Source organism: Bufo gargarizans, chromosome 5, assembly GCF_014858855.1.
Source record: "Bufo gargarizans isolate SCDJY-AF-19 chromosome 5, ASM1485885v1, whole genome shotgun sequence".
Taxonomy (NCBI): domain Eukaryota; kingdom Metazoa; phylum Chordata; class Amphibia; order Anura; family Bufonidae; genus Bufo; species Bufo gargarizans.
Window position 1 is genome coordinate 204,399,006 of NC_058084.1, and position 23,601 is coordinate 204,422,606.

The 23,601-nt window shown below is 43.0% G+C and overlaps 1 protein-coding gene across 2 annotated transcripts in view; it reads right to left on the minus strand.

Annotated features, from left to right (window-relative positions):
- Positions 1-1,214: 1,214 nt before the first annotated feature.
- NT5C3A (5'-nucleotidase, cytosolic IIIA) overlaps positions 1,215-23,601 on the minus strand; it is a 60,731-nt gene continuing 38,344 nt past the window's right edge. For both annotated transcript variants that reach the window (XM_044294615.1, XM_044294616.1), the window contains exons 2-9: positions 20,021-20,119; positions 17,818-17,887; positions 17,689-17,735; positions 11,887-11,972; positions 11,563-11,652; positions 7,103-7,265; positions 4,156-4,356; positions 1,215-1,771 (exon numbers count right to left, since the gene is read on the minus strand). In XM_044294615.1, the coding sequence (XP_044150550.1) occupies positions 1,670-1,771; positions 4,156-4,356; positions 7,103-7,265; positions 11,563-11,652; positions 11,887-11,972; positions 17,689-17,735; positions 17,818-17,887; positions 20,021-20,119 (858 nt within the window). In that variant the 3' untranslated portion in view covers positions 1,215-1,669. The remainder of the gene's footprint in view (positions 1,772-4,155; positions 4,357-7,102; positions 7,266-11,562; positions 11,653-11,886; positions 11,973-17,688; positions 17,736-17,817; positions 17,888-20,020; positions 20,120-23,601) is intronic.

The following is a 23,601-nucleotide window of genomic DNA, read 5'->3' on the forward strand; positions in this document are numbered from 1 at the left end:
GTCCCTATTATAGACACAACATAATAACAGTGCAGCAGAAATGGGGGAATAGGACATGAAACGTATCTGGCAGCAGTAAGATGAGGCTAGTTTGCAGTTTTTGATAAAAACTCAGGTACGCCTTAACTTAGACCAACATAGAATCCCATGGTAATCCAAGTTAGGTTCAACAGCACTATGGAGGAAAGGAAAAAACATTATTTAATGGAGTTCTAAACGTAAAGAAAACAGAGCTACAGGTTTCAGATAGTTACAATTAGCTTCTGTTTTATGGCCACAACACATGAACCCCCCTCCAAGCCTACAGACAAAACCTTAAATCTCCATACAACCCTATAGTAAACCAAGTTTGGTTCCGTAGAACTTTAACGGGTCTGAATATTGTAGCTGTAACAGACAGCAGGCTAAAGTGTCTGTATTCCGTCTGTCTGAAACTAGCCGTACACTTTAGACCTATATCAGCAAACTCAACGATTTCCACTGACCATCTAATGTGTATGGGTACCTCTTGTCTCCCCCTCAACAGAATACATTTGTTTTCGGGAAGATAACCTGTCACTAGATAGGATTTTGGCAGTGGCTTTTTCGCTCTCCCATTCATTTAGCCTGTGGGTTATTTTTTTTATGCAATAAAAATGAAATAAAGTGAGTCACTGGGTTCTTCACAAATACAAAGTGTTAATATAGTGGGACCGCGCAGCATTTTTCCAGGAATGCAGGTAATCACTTTCTCTGGCTCAAGACAGACACCCTTCAGTTGGATAGTGGTGTGCTTCAACACAGATTAAAACTCAGCAAATCTATGCTGGATCGTTGAAGGCTCTTCTGCAAGATGTCATAAATCACACAATAGTGATAGTACCTCCGGCACAGTAAAAACTTTGTTTTATTATACTCACAGAAGTAAAATGGTTATTCATCAATATAGTAATATTCTTTCCGCACAAAGGGTTGTGAAGAGCCATCAACGATTTTCTTTTTATGTTTTTCAAAAAAAAATTGTGTGCCTAAAAACACTGCTATAATGCCAGAATTGTCTGATGATTTTTAAAAGCCCAAAAAAAAAAAAAAAAGAAAAAAAAAAAAGGGGGCTAAAGACGCATGTGGCAGCACCCTTATGGACATATAAACCATGAAGCAAAGGCTATAGAAGACTATTTGGTGAAAGGATCAGCCTCACATCATAATAAAGTAACTAAAGTTCAGTACATATGTTCAATGAATAAAGTGGATATTTTAATACATAAAAAGATTGTACAAACAGTTTCAAACGTGCACATTTTTGGCCTTCAAAAACATATATGCTTATACGAAACACAACACCTAATAGTGCATATGAAAATAAAGATACACTTCAACTCTTTACACCTTTACATTCTTCATCCGCAGAACGATGTCCTGTAATGCTGGTCAGCTTTATTTCAAGCAGATTTCTCGTGGAGGCCCAAAGTGATTGCCATATTGCAAAAATGGGGGAAAAAAAAAAAAAAAAAAAAAAAACCTAGGGTATAATAAAGCAGCACAGTGCTAAAAGGTAAGGTGCTTTAAAAGACCAAAATGGTTCTATTAAATATACTAAAATAAATGAAAATCAAAATGTAATCAAAATGAGAATAAAAAAAAAAAAAAGAAGTTGGTGTGAGTTCCTCCATGCTTCCAACGGTGCAGATTAAAGAATCTTTTGTAGAATGGAGTTAGCCACATCCAGAGTTTCATCTTTGACTAAAACTACATCGTAAGAGTCCATGTATTTTTCTAGCAGCTCTTCTACCTGTAGAAGGGAGAACATATATGAGTGACCTTTACTGTAATGTCACCTATACACATACGGTATATCAGTTTCCACCGTGGAGATGACATGAAATGCTCTCTTTCATTTGGATCGCAGAGGATCTCAAATCTCTGCATAGCAATGTGTGAAACCTGCAGCTAATTTCAAACAGCAGCAGCCAAATTTTAAAGCCTGGCAACTTGGCATTGCCATTCCTGTAAACAGGGGTGTCTCTGCACAGACTGGGTAGTGTCAGACTGAGTAGGGACATGTGCCAGGGGTGGACTGGCCATAGAACCCACACAGAAAGTTCCCATTTGGCTGATGCCCAGAGCACCGCCCAAGCCCTCCTCTCTGCCGCTGGCCAGGTCCATAATGAGCTCTTAACAGTAATTAACTCTGAATCAGGTACTCATGTACCCGGCACTCAACAACACATAGGAGGTGACATGAGGGTCACAGCAGTGGAATTTAGGAGGCTAAGCCCCCTGCTCCAGATCCTAATCAGAGACAACTGGAGGAGGAGGACAGAAAATAGTAGCTCTTGATGGCCACCACAGAGGGACCACTTTTGGGGCAGTAAAATGTGCTGCACTGTTGCATTTTGTTCTGCTGGGATGGTATTTTGCACTATGGGATTGCTGAACCCGCCTACTGTTCTGTCAATTTGGACCAACCTACAAAACACAACCTACAGAGCTACACCATTGGGGACAATTTTATTATTATTGAATTGTACTCATTTGTTATTTGGTTTATTATTTTGTCAGGAGCCGACAGGTCCTCTTCACATAAGACGAGCTAGATAGGAGGCCCAACAGTGTCTTGAGTCACTGTCGGTTAGATTATCAGGAACGAACATCACTTCAAACTCTCATTTCGGATAAGAACAAGAGAAGACAAGTGAAAATTCAAAATGGTCCCTTCATCAGATAAGTACAGTCAATGCAGGCAAGCCCCCATTTTGTAACTTTTTGAAGCCAGAATTCTGGAGTAAAGGCATGATAAAATCAGGGCCATAGTTGATGCAGCACAATAAATCATCATTTCTAGGCTGCAATAGTGATCTGCTGCCCAGAAACAACAAATCTGTAGGAGGACGAGTGATTACAGTAGCCACTGCTTGTCCCCACACAGTGAGGCGATAGCTGCATGGAAATGCAATTCTTCACTTGCACTGACCAGCAGGAACAGTCCCTTCCCGATAATTGCCTGCTTGCTCGGCGCGTCTAAATGCGGCATTATACTTGCTTATCTTGTAAACAATAGGATAACATAGTGCAACCTGTCCTATCAGTTTATTTCTGCAGAACACTTCAGCAGTTTGCATAACCATGAACTTGCACTGAAAGGGCAATCTGCACAAGATCACTGCAACCCCTTCATGATGAGTAGGGTCCAACCTCCATCAGATAACGATGGCCTCTTTTAAGTGGGTTGTGCAGTGGCTTAATATTGATGACCTATTCAAACAGCTGATATCAGTTGGATCTCCACCGATCTGATATTGATGACCTATCCAATTAATTTTTTGTGGCCGTCCTTCTTATGACCGACGCATTTTAAGACCAGTAAAGTGCTAAACTATTGGGTACTCAAAGCTGGATGGTGCGGTAGTAAGCTTCGCCAGCAGCTCTTAAAAGGCATTATCCAAGACTTTTAAATCCCCCCCCCCCACAATGAATATACTTAACTGGCTCCCCGCAACTGCTTCTCCCTGTGCGCGGATGAAAACATCCGGTGTCGGAGGAAGCCATCAATGGTGGACGGGGATGAACCTCCCTAGCGTCACCCGCAATGTTAGGGAGGCTCGTCTCCGTCCGCCATTGGCTGCTGCCCCCCATTCCGCAACACCGGATATTTTCATCCGCGCACGGGGAGAAACAGCAGCGGCGGCACGGGAAGCCAGGTAAGGTATATTCATTGTGAGGGGCCCAGGTTTGGATAACCCCTTTAATTTAACCACTTAACCTAATCCCCCCCTTTACATGAATTGACTTTGCAGGCAATTTTTGTGAATGCACCATTTGCTCCCAATAATTGCCTACTCATCGGACGAGGTGAAAGTTGCATGTAAATGCAGCAATCATCCCCTCTGCATAGGCATGTGTCCCCTATAACAGATTCATGGTTTGTGCAACACGTCCCTGTTTTCACCCCGGACGATCTGCTGCCCAGAATCTATGATTTTGATGTCCACATCAACAATGCTTTCATTACATGAACGAGCGTGTTCACTGGGTGATCAGCAGCAGCTTTACACAAGGCAATTAAGAAATAGCGTTCATAGGAATGTTCATCCCAATAATACACCTGAAAGCTTATAATACAGCCTAAGCATTTAATAATATGACAAACTGCAAGTTGCCCTTTCCAATCCTTACCTTATCATTGAGGTATCCTATTTTGAGTATATTTTCCACATTAGGCACTCCATCAGCCATAGTTAAATCCCCTAAGGAATCTCCCAAGAGTATAATGTTACTGTTTTCTTTCAAATGGCTATAATATTCTGTCCTCCTCAAGGCACCATCGTGCTTGTTGTAAACATGTAGCAGTTCCCCTTTGAATCCCTTTATCACACCCTGGAAAAAGTAAATGCAATACAAAATAGGATTAGAAAAAATACTTCACCAACAGTGCTTTATAAATTGTGGTAGGACTGAGGAACAGCAAATGATACTGAAAATTATTAGGTATATACTTATAGAGCAGTGATGGTGAACCTTTTAGAGACCGAGTGCCCAAACTGCCACCCAAAACCACTTATTTATCGCAAAGTGCTAACACGGCAATTTAACCTGAATACTATAGTCCAATATAGTATATCTTCCATGTACTTTATCATTTAGCTATAACAACCTGCCTACATTCTAAGGCTGCAGCTAACGATTATTTGAATGATCGATTAGTTGCCGATTAATTTCTACGATTAATCGGGAAAAACGACAAGATTACAAAACAAAGCGGTTTAAATGATTTTACGTGAAAAATTAAGTTCAAAGGCCATATTAAGGCTGTTGTGGAGAGGGGGATCTGTGGGTGGCCCTGTTGTGGAGAGGGGGATCTGTGGGTGGCCCTGTTGTGGAGAGGGGGATCTGTGCACTGTTATGGGGAAGGGGGATCTGTGCACTGTTATGGGGAAGGGGGATCTGTGCACTGTTATGGGGAAGGGGATCTGTGCACGGTTATGGGCATAACCGTGCACAGATCCCTTTCCCCATAACAGTGCACAGATCCCCTTCCCCATAACAGTGCACAGATCCCTTTCCCCATAACAGTGCACAGATCCCTTTCCCCATAACAGTGCACAGATCCCTTTCCCCATAACAGTGCACAGATCCCTTTCCCCATAACAGTGCACAGATCCCTTTCCCCATAACAGTGCACAGATCCCTTTCCCCATAACAGTGCACAGATCCCTTTCCCCATAACAGTGCACAGATCCCTTTCCCCATAACAGTGCACAGATCCCTTTCCCCATAACAGTGCACAGATCCCTTTCCCCATAACAGTGCACAGATCCCTTTCCCCATAACAGTGCACAGATCCCTTTCCCCATAACAGTGCACAGATTTCCCCCCTCCCCATAGCAGTGCCATAGACAGATTTCCCCCTCCCCATAGCAGTGCCATAGACCGATCCCCCTACCCATAACAGCCCTGGCCCTGCTGCTCACAGCAGACTAATCACTCACTGCATCTTTATTTTACCTTACAATCGTGACGCTCCAGTAACAACTAACAGGCAGAGCGGCGTAAAGTCACTTACTCACGTGACGCACCTGCTCCGCCCACTTTATGAATGAAGGAGGCGGAGCAGGCGCGTCACATGAGTAAGTGACGTTACGCCGCCCTCCGCTCTGCCTGTTAGTTGTTACTGGAGCGTCACGATTGTAAGGTAAAATAAAGATGCAGTGACTTAAAGTAAACCGCCCGCCCGCATAGCAACGAATCGGCGATTATTCGATAACTGGATTCATCGACAACGAATCCAATTATCGATTAATCGTTGCAGCCCTACTACATTCAATGCGCTGCCTGTGCTGTTCATAGTGCATCCTGCACATATGAATGGTAGGGAAACTCTAAGGCATATTTGTACACCGTACACCAGACTTTTTCTAGGGTAAGGGTACCCACAGAGAGGGCTCAGAGTGCTGCCTCTGGCACCTGTGCCATAGGTTCGCCACCACTGTTATAGAGGAAGAGAAGGTTAACATTTTCCTACACTTAAGAAAAAAGTTATTACAGGATGAATTGCTGCCCTTCACGCAGAGTTAATTGGCAAAATTCTGAAATTCGGGCACCTGTGTATCCATCGCTAGGAAGAGTCCACTTCATAAGTATTCACAGACCTCCATTCAGCTTAATGAAAAATACATCTTCACCTTGCTGTCCCTAGTGGTGGCTTCAGGTAGCCACAAAATGGAATTAAAGGGGTTGGCCCACATCACACACTGGTGGCATATAGCTAGGATGTGCTAAAAATGTCAGAGGCCCAGGTCAGATTATGGGACCCGTACCTAGCTCTAGAACGGGCCACCCTCCACTTCTATGGAAGAATGGGCTCAGCTATTTCTGGAACTCCAATACATCTGAATGGACAGGTGGCCGTGCATGCGCAGTGCGCTCTCCTTCGTTCTGGGCGCCCATTGTAGACATAGGTGCGGGTACTAGAGGTGCACCTGACACTTTTGACATATCCTAGTGATACACCACAAATGTGTGATATGTGCCAACCCCTTTAACCCGCTTAAGGATGTGGCCTAGTTTGGCCTTCATGATGTGAAAATTTTTAGTTTTTTCATCCCTGCTTTCTGATGGCCAAAGGATGTGTTGTATTTTTATCAGAACTTTGTTACATATAATGTATTTTTAAAAACAAGTTGACAATGTTTGAGTTTTGTTTTATAGCATTAACTGTTTGTTAAAAATCAGATTTTTATATATTTTGTGTTTTACTACTTTTGCACAAGAAAAACACATTAGATATATATACTTTTTTTTTTTTGTGCCTTCATATTAAGAGAGCCATATTTTTACACTGAAGTTGTCATGGCAGGATGAGTTAACTTTTTTTTGTTACCATATGATACATATGATTTTTTGGTAATTTTTTTCCGCTTTTTGGGAGTGGAATGACAGGGTACGGGGTCCCGATTCCTGCAATTGGTGGAGGTCCTTGTGGTAACATCCCCATCGATGTAATAGTTAGGGGATAACTTAAAATTACCAAAATACAGTACCCCTTAAATGGCCAGGATCAGAATAATACCATTACAGCCATACATTTACAGAAATACAGTACACTAAACAGACCAAAACTTACATTTTCATCAAAATCCATAAAGTTGGAGATGACTTTAACATTAGGGTAGTATACACCAGCCTGGCGTATGGTTTCTTCCAAGACATCTCCAAGCCCCGCTGAAAAGATAAATACGGGGATAGCGGACTCATTCAGTTTATCAAAGAATGTTTCATATCCTTCTCTGCAAAACAGAACAGAAAAATGCTGATTTATTCTTCTGATACAATAATTAATCATACTTTATTAAAAGGGGTTGTAGAAACTATTTTATGACAGATATAGATACAATGAGAGGACAGTTCAAGCCAAAGCTACTGCATTTCAAAAGCCTTCGTTTTCCTTTATTTGATCTTTCTTACGGAAAGGTATAGCTCCCAATAGTGGTTAAAACTGGTAGTGCAAGTGACCATATAAAAGTACTATTGAAGAGATTATCCCCCAAATTTATAACCATTTTACTCACATATCTGGAGGACTTACTTGCCTTTCTGTGGGTGGACAGTTGCTCATGCATCTGCCAGGATGTACTGCAGTTAGTTTGTGTTAACCCCTACATCCCCTGAAATATAGCTCCAAAGCTAAATATGGTATGTAATACCCCACAATGAGTTTTGGAAGCCTGGTGTACTTGGATGTCTAAAGACAATCCATTAATTGTTGGTGTGTGGATTAATCCTAAAAATTCTTTACATTTCTATTGCAGGTATATTGCAATATTACTTAATTGAAAATGCTCTGTTCATTGCAAAGTAATACTTTTCATGCGATAACCCATTTAACAAGCTTTACCCAGGCACAGCAGATTGGTCATTATAAATCAGCACATTGCGGCAGATTTACTAATCCTAGAAATGCCGTAAACTTAGACTAGCTGTCTACACCTGCACAAGATTTATCAAACTATTGCTTTGCCTCCTTTGAGACATCACATCTTCAGCCCCATCCCTTTTTGTGAAGCTTCACCCCTTTCCACTAAACCCCACACCTTCAAGTCAGAAAAAAAGGGAGAAATCCTAGTTGCGCTAAATTGCTACACTTTTTACACAGATTCTAGGCACAGATACATTAGTAAATCTAGACTATTGTGTTCTGTAATGTGATGCATGTAAAGCATACCTAACCTTTTATTTTACATAATTCAATATTAGAGGTGATAATACTGAACTTTGTAATATATTTTATTAAACACAATTGCCTTTTTCCACATTTGCAGTATTTTGCTCCACCTGTCCCTGCCCTGCCCACTGTCTCTGAATTGACTGAGCAAATCCATACACAGAAGTCCATACACAGCTGACTGAAGTCTATGGAGAGGGGAGGGGGAAGAAGCCTCATAAGGAGGCAGACCCAGATGCATCTGCAGCTACTACTAGGTAACTTATCTTTCCCCAGAGTTAGATTAACAGGTGAAAAACTATAGTTCTGGGATGAAATAAATCACTCACTCTATGCTGCAACCAAGTCTGATCTCACTGCCCTGTCCGTTTCAAGCTGATGACAGGGTATACGTTTAGCGATACTTTAATTTATCGGTACAGCAAACTGAACATTAAATACAGAAAGTATGTTTTTTCAACTCACAAGATGGCATTATAGTGTTTTATACATTAGTGGGAAAAACGGAAACATGGCTGGATGAGAGCTATGATGATAGCTATGACTGGGCAGTTAATGTAGAAGGTTACAGTCTGTTTAGAAAGGATCATCAAAACCGGAGAGGGGGAGGGGTTTGCCTTTATGTAAAGTCCTGTCTAAAGCCCACACTCCTGGAATATATAAGTGAGGGACATGAACATGTGGAGTCACTGTGGCTAGAAATACATGGAGGAAGAAACAATAATAAATTACTAATAGGAGTTTACTATAAACCACCTAATATACACAGAGAACCTACTACTAAACGAGATAGACGAGGCGGCAAATCATAATGAGGTGGTTATTATGGGGGACTTCAACTACCCAGATATAGACTGGGAAACTGAAACTTGTATATCTCATAAAGGAAACAGGTTCTTGGCAATAACCAAAGACCATTACCTCTCCCAACTAGTTCAGGACCCGACTAGAGGGACGGCCATACTGGACTTAGTATTAACCAATAGGCCTGACAGAACAACAGACGTGCAGGTTGGGGGACACCTGGGAAATAGTGACCATAAAGTAATAACCTTCCAATTATCATTCAAAAGAGCGTTTCTACAGGGAGGAACAAAAATACCAACCTTCAAAAAAGCTAAATTTAGCCAACTAAGAGAGGCCATAGGCCTAACTAACTGGGACAAAGTCCTCAAAAATAGAAATACAGCCACAAAATAGGATATCTTTAAAAGCATCCTAAAATCTCATTGTGAGAGGTACATACCGTATGGGAATAAAAGGTTAAGGAACAAAAAGAAACCAATGTGGATAAACAGAACTGTAAAGAAAGCAATAAATGACAAAAAGAAAGCATATAAATCACTAAAACAGGAGGGTTGCACAGAAGCACTGAAATACTGTAAGGAAAGAAATAGAACATGTAAAATACAAATAAAAGCGGCCAAACTAGAGACCGAGAGATTAATTGCCAAAGAGAGTAAAACTAACCCTAAAATGTTCTTCAATTATATAAATGGTAAAAAGTATAAATCTGAAGGTGTCGGCCCGTTAAAGAGTAATGAGGGGGAGTTGCAGAGAGCGACGAGGAGAAAGCAAAGCTGTTAAATATTTTTTTTCTCCAATGTAATCACTGAGGAAAATAAACTGTCAGATGACATGCAGAATGTAAAAATAAATTCCCCATTAAAAGTGTCCTGTCTGACCCAGGAAGAAGTACAACAGCGACTTAAAAAGATTAAAATAGACAAAATCGCCAGGACCGGATGGCATACACCCCCGTATCCTACGGGAATTACGTAATGTCATAGCCAGACCCTTATTTCTGATATCTGCAGACTCTATACTGACAGGGAATGTCCCACAGAATTGGCGCATGGCAAATGTGGTGCCAATATTCAAAAAGGGTCCAAAAACAGAGCCTGGAAACTATAGGCCGGTAAGTTTAACATCTGTTGTGGGTAAACTGTTTGAAGGTTTTCTGAGAGATGCTATCTTAGAGCATCTCAATGGAAATAAGCAAATATCAGCATGGCTTCATGAGGGATCGGTCATGCCAAACTAATTTAATCAGTTTCTATGAGGAGGTAAGTTCTAGACTTGACAGCGGTGAAACAATGGATGTCGTATATCTGGACTTCTCCAAAGCATTTGACACTGTACCACATAAAAGGTTTGTATATAAAATGAAAATGCTCGGACTGGGAGAAAACGTCTAAGTGGGTAAGTAACTGGCTCAATGATAGAAAACAGAGGGTGGTTATTAACGGTACACACTCAGATTGGGTCACTGTCACTAGTGGAGTACCTCAGGGGTCAGTATTGGGCCCTATTCTCTTCAATATATTTATTAATGATCTTGTAGAAGGCTTGCACAGTAAAATATCAATTTTCGCAGATGACACTAAACTGTGTAAAGTAATTAACACTGATGAGGACAGTATACTACTACAGAGGGATCTGGATAGATTGCAGGCTTGGGCAGATAAGTGGCAGATGAGGTTTAACACTGACAAATGTAAAGTTATGCACATGGGAAGGAATAATGCAAGTCACCTGTAAAACACTCGGTAACACTGACATGGAAAAGGACCTAGGAATTTTAATAAACAGCAAACTAAGCTGCAAAAAACAGTGTCAGGCAGCTGCTGCCAAGGCCTATAAGATAATGGGTTGCATCAAAAGGGGCATAGATGCCCGTGATGAGAACATAGTCCTGCCACTTTACAAATCACTAGTCAGACCACACATGGAGTACTGTGTACAGTTCTGGGCTCCTGTGAACAAGGTAGACATAGCAGAGCTGGAGAGGGTCCAGAGGAGGGCAACTAAAGTAATAACCGGAATGGTGGAACTATAAAGATGATCAAAATTAGGGTTATTCACTTTAGAAAAAAGACGACTGAGAGGAGATCTAATAACTCTGTATAAATATATCAGGGGTCAGTACAGAGATCTATCCCATCATCTGTTTATCCCCAGGACTGTGACGAGGGGACATCCTCTCATAAGATTTGTACACAAACATAGAAGAGGATTCTTTACGGTAAGAGCAGTGAGACTATGGAACTCTCTGCCTGAGGAGGTGGTGATGGCGAGTACAATAAAGGAATTCAAGAGGGGCCTGGATGTATTTCTGGAGCGTAATAATATTACAGGCTATAGCTACTAGAGAGGGGTCGTTGATCCAGGGAGTTATTCTGATTGCCTGATTGGAGTCGGGAAGGAAATTTTTATTCCCCTAAAGTGGGGAAAATTGGCTTCTACCTCACAGTTTTTTTTTTTGCCTTCCTCTGGATCAACTTGCAGGATAACAGGCCGAACTGGATGGACAAATGTCTTTTTTCGGCCTTATGTACTACGTTACTATGAATAAAACTTACTTGAGCATAATGTCAGAGTCCCTTATTACTTCTTCCAGTTTGTCTTTCTGAAGACGCTGTTCAATTAACAGTGTATGTGACTTTGTGTACCTTTAAAAAAAGCCAAATGTAAGTATATGTTCGGACGTGAACAGAAAATCTGCATTTGGAGCCATTTTCATTAACAAGGCCTTCTTTGTGTGCGGACACAAAAGATCTTTGCCACGCTACCTGTGACCATGTGATTTACAGGCCACTGAGCAGCAGAAGTTTATGGACCATACAGAACTAAGATATTACAATACTGAAAGCTCTTGAACATGTGCGTGGTGACATCTGACTTACCATTCAATCATGTAGGGGTATTTCTCTTTGATTGTAAGGTCTGGGTCTATCTCAATTGGATAGTATTTTTCTTTCAGTGCATATAACTAGACAGAAAGGAGGTCAGAGTGAAAACGTTTGCTGTAGAAAACTATTGAAAAGTGTGCTGCATTTTTTGGAGAAAAACCAGAAAGATCATTAGTCAAAACTTGCTGCCTTCTTTGCACCATTGGGCAACAACATTAGTGTGACCTCTCGTAGATGAGATAGTTGGTTCTAAAACTGGGTCCCGATTCTGTGGCAAATTCACAACAAATCAACATCTGTTAGGGTGGATTCACACTAGCGTTAGGGATTCCGTTATGGCTTTATAACGGAATCCATAAGACGGAAGGACGGATCCGTTCTTCTGCCCATAGACTTGTATTATGACGGAATGCAAAACGGAAGCCTGTAAAAGGCATTCCATTTGCTCTCCGTCCTAATAGAAGTCTATGGGAATCAAAACAGATCCGTCTGGTTCCTGTTATTCAAGATGGAAAACAAAGTCCTGTTGACATGACTTCTGTTTTCCGTCTTGCATAACGGGACCCAGACGGATCTGTTTTGATTCCCATAGACTTCTATTAGGACAGGAGAGCAAATGGAATGCCTTTTGAAGGCTTCCGTTTTGCATTCTGTCTGGGCATTCCGTTATAATCATGTTCTAACGGAAAGCCATAACAGAATCCTTAACACTAGTGTGAACCCACCCCAACATGTAGATCTTGCTGCAGATTGACCATGGATTTCATCCTTTGCACTACAGGCAGTAAAAACCCACAGCAGAAATAGCGTGCCACAGATATGAAAAGCTGCCCAGGCTCTGACTTTCACATGGAAAATTTCCAGATCCTGTGGAGGAGGTTTTGAAAACCCCATCCTCTTGTGTTGTACTGTAGATGCAGTGGAATCGCGGCGAGGAGCAGGATCTGCAGCAAATTTACCATCTAGACCAGGCATGCTCAACCTGCGGCCCTCCAGCTGTTGTAAAACTACAACTCCCACAATGCCCTGCTGTAGGTAGATACCTGTAGGCTGTTTGGGCATGCTGGGAGTTGTAGTTTTGCAACAGCTGGAGGACCGCAGTTTGAGGATGCCTGATCTAGACCCATGGGGGTGATGACACACAGTGAATATGCTGCAGTGTATTCCAGCAGCAGAAAAGTGGATGCCTAAGGTATAAACTGAAGCAAAATCTGTTACAAATCAGGACATGGATATTCCTCTGGATTAAGCCTCATTCACATGTCAGTGTTTTGGGTCAGTGATTTTGCGCCAAAACAATGCGCGGATCTAAATGCAGAACAGGTGCAGATCTTTCCCTCATACCTGATCTGTATGTGTGTAGGCTTCACGCCTGGTTTTGGCTCACAATCCCTGATAGAAATCACTGACCAAACACTGAAATGTGAATAAGGCTTTATTCCAAAATGTTGCTGTGGGCTCACACGTTGTTCTTTTCCATTGGAAAGAAACCTATAGTCCTTTATAGTGCAGTCTGAAATGTTCCCGAGAAATTACCCAAAAATTATTTGTAAATGACACCTTCACTCAAAATTAGAGGTACAGAGAAAAAATAAAGTAAAGCACACCATTGTATTTCTTCTAAAAACACTAAGGGCCTCATTTATCAAAACTGTAACAGGAAAACAAAGCTCACCTTTCTTTTTAAAGTGTCCTGAAAAAATGAAAGGTGAGCTCTAATTGGTTGCTATAGGCCAGGGCTTGACAAATTTCCTTGGAATCTAGGAGCCAGCTAAAAAAGTTAGGAGCCAGGCGGAGCTGCGTCATAAAGCCCCCAGTAGATGCCCCCATACTGCCCCCCCCACTTCTCCATAGAGCCCCCCAATAATGCATGCCAGTACATAGGGCCCCTAGTAGATGCCCCCATAGTGCTCCTACCCCTCTTCTCCATCGTGCCCCCCATAATGTGCCAGTATATAGGGCCCCCATAGTGCTCCCTCTTCTCCATAGTGCCCCCCATATTGTGCCAGTATATAGGGCCCCCATAGTGCTTCCCCTCCTCTCCATAGTGCCCGCCATATTGTGCCAGTATATAGGGCCCCCCCCTCATATTGTGCCAGTATATAGGGCCCCATAGTGCTTCCCCTCTTCTCCATAGTGCCCGCCCCCCCATATTGTGCCAGTATATAGGGCCCCCACCCCCCTTTTACCACAGTATACTATAAATAATAAAAACAATAACCACATATACTTACCTTATGCTGCTGTCAGTAATGCGATGCAGGCCTCTTCCAGCCTGTGTCCGGCACTGTAGGCTCAGGCGGCGCGATTACGTCATCGCTCCACCTGCACTGGCCTCTGATAGGCTACAGGCCTAGTGCCTGTAGCCTATCAGAGAAACGGGCAATAGAGATGCCTCTCCCCTGCTCCTCCGCACCATTCATCTGTATCACTGTCCTGAGGATGGCAATACAGGTGAATATGGAGATGAGCACTTCCACAATGGAGGCGCTCATCTCCACTCCTGCTGCCTCCAGACAGAGTGGGCCCCCCTCCGGCACTCTGCACCCATTGCCAGTCTACCAACAGGCTGACAAATACCCAAAGCGCCAGGACCAAATTCCTGATCGCCATGGCGATCTGGCGCCAGGGATTTGTCGACCCCTGCCATAGGCAACTACGACAGATTTCCTGCTGGACAATGTTGATAAATGAGGCCCTATGATTACTATCTGATGCAATAGGAAAAATGTGATTTTTGACTGCATAGCCACCATGTAAGTTCCGGTGACTGCTTTCCTTCCCGTGAGTTCTGCAGGCACAAGGGCAGATTATGCAGCTTTTCTGTATGAGGACCCGGCTTCTCACCTACGTTGAAGTCGATTGGTTCAAAACACAGTTTGAATGCTGTACGAAGGAGCTTCATCTCCGTATACAGCATTCAAACGTATAGGCTCTGGCGAGGGAAATTTATTATTGCCAAAGTCTCAAGACTTTGGTGAATAACTTTGGGATTTTATTTTTCAACTTTAAAACCATTTTAAAACATGGATCCGAAGCCAGCTTTGGTACAGACGTACCGTAGCCAACTTCGGGTGCATGTTTTAAAATGGTTTTAAAGGGGTTCTCCGGCCCCTACTTGAAATGTGCCCATCTTCATTACCTGTGGAGGGAAGGTTATTACACCAATACTTACCAGAGCAGCCCTTCCTATGATTCTCTTCACGGTCACATGACCGCTCCTGAAGCATTTTTAAGTCTTCCGATCCAGCGCCGTCCTCTTCTTTACCTGCCTGAGGCAGGAGACGGAACATCATCACTGACTTCACCGCCTCCTGCCGGCCTTCATCAGTCCCGTCGCTCGCACACTACTGCGCATGCGCTTGGACCGCCGGCCGTCTTCTGAGTGTACAGGCTTCTATGTGAAGCCTGTACTGACTAATGTACAGTGTGATGTAAGCGCTGTACATGAGTGACAGCACAGCGATCAGCCACAGAGGCTTATCGCTATGCTGTGGTGGTCATTGGGGGAGCTGCGGATGGCACATGGTAGCACTTTGGGGACACTGTGGATGTCACTGTTATGGGGGAGCACTGGATGTCACCGTTATGGGGGAGCACTGGAGGTCACCGTTATGGCAGCTCAGTATGAGTGATAGGGATCATACAAACTACTGCGATCGGCCCAGGAATCCATGTCTCAGTCAGCCACAATTTCCAGGCCAACCTCTGCTTCCCTGACCAGATAAGAGACTGGCTGTATCATACATTACTGTCATATCGTCAGTTCGGTCAGGAGAGTGTGGTCGACCGGGGAGATGCGGCGACACGCGGACCGTGTTTCCCAGGCTGATCATGGTCTTATCTCACGTGTATCACACATGTTGGCCCAAGAGAAACCCTTCAGTCAGCAGTCATGACTAAAAAAGATAAAATTAGGCCTCATGCATAGGACCGTATCCGTTCTGCTTTCTCGAAATAGCAGATCTGCTAAATAAGGATGCTGCCTGTGTGAGATGTGCATTTTTCTCCAGAGCCATTGAGTTCTATGGGTTTTACATCTGCATCATGAGGACCAGAATAAGACATGTTCTATCTTTTGCTGTACTGATATATGGATGTGGAAAAAAGCACAGTGTCAGTTCTGCAAAAATAAAGAACATGTCTTATTCTGGTCCTCATAATGCAGACCTGAAATCCATAGAAATCAATGGGACTGCAAAAGAAATGCAGGTCGCACACGGACAGTATCCTTATAGCGGATAAATGGATACGGTGGTGTGCATAAGGGTTTAGATACACAGCTCAGCAGGCTGTATTATACAAAATGGGATTAGATACACCGTTTAGCAGGCTGTATCATAGAAGATGGGATTAGATACACACTTCAGCAGGAAGTATCACACACATACATGTTAGGATTAGATACAGGTGTGCTTGCTGATTCCAGCTGGTTTATTACACTCTGGAGATGGTGAGGGAAGAGCCTGTGGACGGTCAGTGATGGAATTAGGTACACAGCTCAGCAGGCTGTATCACACAGGATAGGATTAGATACACAGCTCAGCAGGCTGCATCACACAGGATAGGATTAGATACACAGCTCAGCAGGCTGTATCACACGGGATAGGATTAGATACACAGCTCAGCAGGCTGTATCACACGGGATAGGATTAGGTACACATCTCAGCAGGCTGTATCACACAGGATAGGATTGGATACACATCTCAGCAGACTGTATCACACAGGATAGGATTAGGTACACATCTCAGCAGGCTGTATCACACAGGATAGGATTAGGTACACATCTCAGCAGGCTGTATCACACAGGATAGGATTAGATACACAGCTCAGCAGGCTGTATCACACGGGATAGGATTAGGTACACATCTCAGCAGGCTGTATCACACAGGATAGGATTAGGTACACATCTCAGCAGGCTGTATCACACAGGATAGGATTAGATACACAGCTCAGCAGGCTGTATCACACGGGATAGGATTAGGTACACATCTCAGCAGGCTGTATCACACAGGATAGGATTAGATACACAGCTCAGCAGGCTGTATCACACAGGATAGGATTAGATGAGTAATCGTAACAGATTTAACTCTTAGCCACACTCAACAACCCCAAGCCCCTCAGGTACACCACCCACAAGACAACACATAACTAGGTACCAGTCTAAAAAGAAAATAAACTCTCAAGTCCATTCACAGGGAACAAATTTCCAAGCTCCCAAACAATCCTTGGTTTGAATAATCGTCTCATAGACATTTTCCATCACCACAATCATTGGGGAGGAATTTCCCCTGAGCAGCACGCAGTGTGAACATTGCCTGGTGACATCTCGGAGAGCTATGCATTAGGCACTGGAAGAGCGGCTTACAAATTCACTGATGATAAATGAGAGTGATTACACCGATTACGATTAAGATAAAAGTTCGTGGCATTCTGCTTTATATCAGCTGCTGGAAGTCAGGTCCCACCCAGTCTTGTAATAGAAAAAACTCCAGCGGATGCGGTGCAAAAGCATACAATATTTATTGGAAAATGCGGCTGTGTAGGACACATGACGTTTCAGCCACAATCCAGCCTTCAGACTGGTGCCGCTATTCTCATGAAACGTCCTGGGTGACGGGCGTCAATGGAAATGTGCAATAGCACTAATTGAGGTACGCACCTCCATTAGTGCTATTGCACATTTCCACTGACGCCCGTCACCAGCCTGATGAAGGCTGGATTGTTACGATTACTCAGTTGATCTGTTTAACCACAGCAAACCCACTCACGATACAAGGGGATCATGGTACATACCTTTTTGCGGCATTCATCGCTTACATATCTGCAGTTATCGATTACATCTGTAGAAGAAAAGTAAAGATTAACTCAACAGATTAAGATATGTATGGAAAGCAGGGTTATTGTATGATGAAATACACTTACTATGACAAGTGGGACATCGTTTGCCATTGTGAGAAAATCGGCTTAATGTCATATCAAAATCTGTTATCACCTGGAAAAACAATAGCAAATTACTCTTGGATACAATTCACAACAGTTTTTTCCCGTAGATCTCTCAAACAGAACACAATTTACTGATACAAACTCTGAGCTCTCTACTATTTTATTGCTGACTATAATGCAAATCAGCTCTCTATGCACTTGCTGGGCTTGTGCATATAAACTGCAGCCAACGTGAAACAGAAGCTCTACATGAATTTGTGTCTTTGGGGATTATAGTGCGGTACAGTTGTATAGCATTTTCTGCTGCGAATCGCAGCAAAACCCCCAGCAGAACTGTGATGAATAATAAGCGCTATGCAAGAGCTATTGAAGGACCTTGACAGATATAGTCACATGACCAGCTCTGTTCAGGTCCTCAAGAGAATGTGTGTAAGTGGTGTGTGTGTATATGTTGTGTAAGGCCTGTATTACACTGGCCAAGGTTTTGCTAGATCATCGCTAACATGCGTTTGTAGGACTGCTCGTTAGCAATGATCTGCCTGTGTAAAAGTGCATCTTTTAGACACATGCAAAAAAATATATATATCATCAGATCGCGCTGTCTAATCACGCACTGCTGCCGGCAAATAATGATTCTGTATGAGGACGAATGATGGCATTAGTGATCACTCCTCCCCATACTGTGGAAATCTCTGCATGTAATAGCAGTGGTCACCTTCGCTGACGAGCAGGAGATTGTCGGGAAGGAATGCTTACTTCCCGACAATCGTAAGGCTCATCTGTCAGTGTAATACAGCGCTAATACCGACTGTCCCTATGTGCGTCACTGACTTCACACATTTTCCTCTCTATATGGTAGCATCCCTGCACTCAGACCTGCCAGCTTAGCTGCAGACAGTGCTGGAGCCTGAGGAGGCGAGTAAAGCACTAGGCACAAGGTACCCGACTCACTTCTAAAGCCCATTAACCCCTTTACTAACAAAGACAGTACTACATGTAGCAGAAGTTGTCTGCTTTAGAGGGTGGGTTTTAGACTACCTCAAACTGCCTATAGACAATGCTCAGTTGTAACATAAGACTGAACAGGTGTTGTAAACGGCATCATTATTTTTGCTTTCACTGAACCTTCTTTTTTTGTGGTTTCGTTTTTTAAAGGCTATGTACACCTTTGGGGCAATTCCATGGTATTCATTTTGAGCTAAAAATTTATTTTTAAATTGGTCTTTGTGCAGAAAAGGGAAGCCATATTCTTTAATAGACCTGACATGCTGTAGTAGAACCATTTGGATTTTTTGTCTTTTCCGTCAGACCAGGAGCAGCCGAGCTCCTTATCTCTGCTCTAGGACCTCCTAAAGACTATAGCTCAGTTCTTATCTTATGGATAACAAAGTGGCTTAATTAAGTGTTTATGACCTCTCAGTAGTTTAGAGATAAGGTTTGGCAAAGTGAAAGTACCAGTCAGACAGCTAGAAAAACAACCCTTTGTGACAGAACAGTTCAATATTTGTAATAAAAGGCCAACTGAAAAAAAAGAAAAAAAAATTTTAGCAAAAAATTAGTAACATGCAAATAGTAAAAAAAAGTAATAATAATTGCCTCTGAAGAAGTTCATGTTCTTATTATGTAAAGCTATGGCATGTAATACTACTTTTTCTCTGCAGTGGCCGCTTTAAGGAACCAGAGTTACCCCTGGTGAAAACAGTACACTGCAGGGAGTTTCCAAAATGATGCCATCAGTTATGTGGTTATGTTGATGAGAAAACCTCTTTAAAGGAGGTTCAGAGCTGAAACTGGACATATCCCCATTATCACCCAGGCAGGCCCTGTGATATGCTGAATCGAGGATGGCAAAGTCTTTTTTCAGAGATCTAGTGACGTACCGGGCTCTCCATAGGGACTGCCAGACGGAGGCTTCCACCCAGAAGGGAGTCCAGTGACGTCAACGGCACCGATGGGCGGGCTTTAGCTCTGCCCTAAAGCCTGCCCATCAGTGCCGGTGATGTTACCGGATACACTGCTGGGTGGAAGCCTCCGCCTAGCAGTGTAAAAACATAAATAAAAAAAGCCCTTACCTTGCTCGATCCATGAAATGCTCCGATGCTCATATCACAGGAGCTGGAGGGGTGAAAAGTCCTGTGTAAAGTGGTACCAGTGCTGCACTTATACAAAATTGAACACATACCTGAAGCTTGGCTGCGCCACCTTTTATTAGTCCACATATTATCTCTTCAACTCTAGCTGGGTCCTTTATGTGGACAGTTTTCTTCTGAAATTCTGGCATCTGTAATAACGAATAAAAAAAATAAACAAACAGTCATATTCACAGTTACAAGATCAGGCCTCAATTAAAAGGGAGCCTGTCACCACCTATTTATGTTTTACACTGTTCCTGGTGCCCTGTAGTTCACATACCAAAGAACATGACGCGCTATACCCATCGACAAGGGGCCCAGCTGCCCCTATTTGAATCGAATCCTGTTCTATCCCTCCTCTCAGCACTCCTGAAGCCATCAAGTCACCTCTTGAAATCTTGCACAGGCGCACCTCACTGCAGTGTTTGCGCCATCTGGGCCCTTCTGTCAGCAGCGGTTTCATTAACTGTGCTGCACATGCACCAAAAGGCTGTGCATGGCAGACAAGACGCCTTTCTGCGTATGTGTAGCACAGCTAATGACCGCACTGCCCATAGAGGGGCCTAGATGGAGAGGCGCTAAGACAACAGTGAAGTGCGCTTGGGCAAGTTTTCAAGCATCATGATGTTCAGAGTGCAGAGAGGCGGACAGGAGGGGAGGAACAGGATTCGATTCAGGTGGGAGCAGCTGGGCCCCTTGCGCTCTTTTATGCCAATCTGCATATCAATCTAAAGATGGTTTTGGGGGCAATAAAGAATAAGAAAAAGAACACAAATGTATGTCCGGAATAGGCTCTATGTGAAATTCAATGTAAATAGGTGGTGACAGACTCCCTTTGAATCGAGAATTTGTGGCTGGACTTAAAAAATAGCTATTCGGTTAAAGTTATCATCAAGGTGGAAAACGGAAAAATCCATTAACATATGCTAGGCTGTTCGAGACCTACCCACACAAAATCAATACTGAATGGAAGAGGATGAATAGTTATGCATTTAATTACTTAAAGGGATTGTGTCACTTCAGTAAATAGTATTTATCATGTAGAGAAAGTTAATACAAGGCACTTACTAATGTATTGTGATTCTCCATATTGTCTCCTTTGCTGGCTTGATTCATTTTTCTATCACATTATACACTGCTTGTTTCCATGGTTACGACCACCCTGCAATCCACCAGCGGTGGTCATGCTGGCACACTATAGGAAAAAGCACCGACCTGTCTGGTGACCAGGACCACCGAAGTGCACACAGGCTGGCGCTTTCTCCTATAGTGTGAAAGCACAACCACTGCTGCTGGATTACAGGGTGGCCGTAACCATGGAAACAAGCAGTGTATAATGTGATGTGAAAATGAATCAAGCGAACAAAGGAGGAATCCTAAGTCGGGTTTGGTACCGGCTGGTAACTGGGCACTAAACCCGACTTCAGATTGCCAATATTGAAATGTTTTGAAAGATGCAGAACTGAATACTGGATTCATTCATCAAAGTCTCACAAGACTTTGATGAAATGAATTTTGCCTCCACGGAGACTAAAAATCTCTGATCCGAAGTTCCATTCACAAGAACAAGTGCAGATGGCAGGTGCGGTGTATTTGAATCGAGGAGATTTGCCTGGTCACATGACCCACCATCTGCGGCCATCTTACAGACAAGACCTCTGTGTGAACAGCACAAAACATTTTGTAAACAAGGGGCCACACCTTATGAGACTTAGAAAATGGTGCAGAATATCAACAAAGGCTCTATTAATAAGTGCCATATAGTCACCTTACAAATAAACTGGTCAATAATCACCAGAAGGTGGCCACCGCTCTAATAATAATCTTTATTTCTATAGCGCCACCATATTCCACAGCGCTTTACAAATTCAGAGGGTTCATGTACAAAACAAAAAAGACATCAAAACGTAACTGGTTAATATACAACTGAGGGCCCTGCTCACAAGAGCTTACAATCTATGAATGACTACTAACTGTAAAATTCTAGGACAAAGGGGAGGATTTATGAAAACTGGTGTAAAAGGAAAACTGGCTTAGCTGCCCAGAGCAACCAATCCGATTGATCCTTTTCATTTCCAAAAGAGTTCTGAAAAATGAAAGGCGGAATTTGATTGGTTGCTATGGGTAACTAAACCATTTTCCTTTACACCAGTCTCGATAAATCTCCCCCATTGAGTTTAACCAATTTTCCCATGGCAAAAGTTAAAGGGAGTCTGTCATCAACTAGGACAGTTTGCTATCGTTGGGGTGTCTGTATAGCTCTCCTAATGTCATTGACAGATATGCCTTTATGGGACAATCAATCTTTTCTAGCACCAGCTTTTTTATAATTATGCAAATGAGATGAAAAGGTCCCGAGGAGCTGTATTTATCGGTGCTGGAGCCCAGCCGTGCCCATCAGACTGGAGCTCCACTACCCCCACCCTCTTGTTCTTTCCACCTCCCTGCCTTGGTGATGTCAAGAGGGTGGCAGGAGCAGAGCTCTGTTCTGATGGGCACGGCAGGACTCCAGCTTCCGATATAGACATCCCCCTTGGTCTCTTTTCAACTCACTTGCATAATTACGAAATCCTGTTTTTCGGGGGCTAGAAAAAGATTGATTATCACATAAAGACATATCTGTAAATTACATTAGGAGAGGTATAGACACCCCAGCCGTTACAAACTGTCCTGGTTGGTGACAGAGTCCCTCTAAAGGGATCGGTCACCATGATCTTGTATTGTTATTTGTTGTACTTCATGTATAGTACCGCCCTCCCCGTTCTCCTGATGTCAGCTCTCAAAGCTGCACTGAAATATATTCTGAGGACTGCTGTGCATGCGCACATGAGCCCTCTCCATTACTGTATATTAGCACAGCAGTCCGGACTGTGCATATCAAAGGTGCAAAACTGCAGCAGCCATGTGCCACCAATGTTTTAGGCTGCATCAGAACCGCCCTGTGTGATCTTACGCTAAGGGCTCATGAACATGGCCATAAACATTTTGCGGTCTGCAAACACGGATCTCTATCTGTAGAAAAGTCCTATCTTTGTCCTCAAAATGGACAAGACTAGGACATGTTCTATATTTTTTTTGTGGGTCCTCAGAACCGAAGTGTGGATGTGGACAGCACGGTGTGCTGGCTGCATCTTTTGCAGCCCCACTGAAATTAATGGTTCCGCATCTGATACGCAAAAAATGCATATCGGATGTGGACAGAAACTACGGTGGTGCAGAGCATGTCATGTGAGGCTTAAAGTAGAACTTCCACAAAATTCTCTGACCTGCTAGAAAATGATGTCATGCGACCAACTCTCTGATCTCCAATTGACACAGGACCGGAAGTCAGTTACGTCTCTATTCATCCCTATGAGACTGACATTGAGGATCCCGTAGGAATACACAGAGAGACTGACTTCCTGTCCCCACATAAGAGGCTATGATTTGGAAAGTCTGATTGCTGGTCACATGACACCGCTGAGACGCAGAAGGGAGGTTATAACGCACAAATACAGTCAATGGTAAGAACATTACCTTTACTACAGATTACATCATGTACCTTTCTAGCAGGTCAGAGGTTAACATTTTTTGCGGGAGTTCTTTAAGCAATCACCTATGATGCAGTCTTAAGTAGTTCAGACTGAAGTAT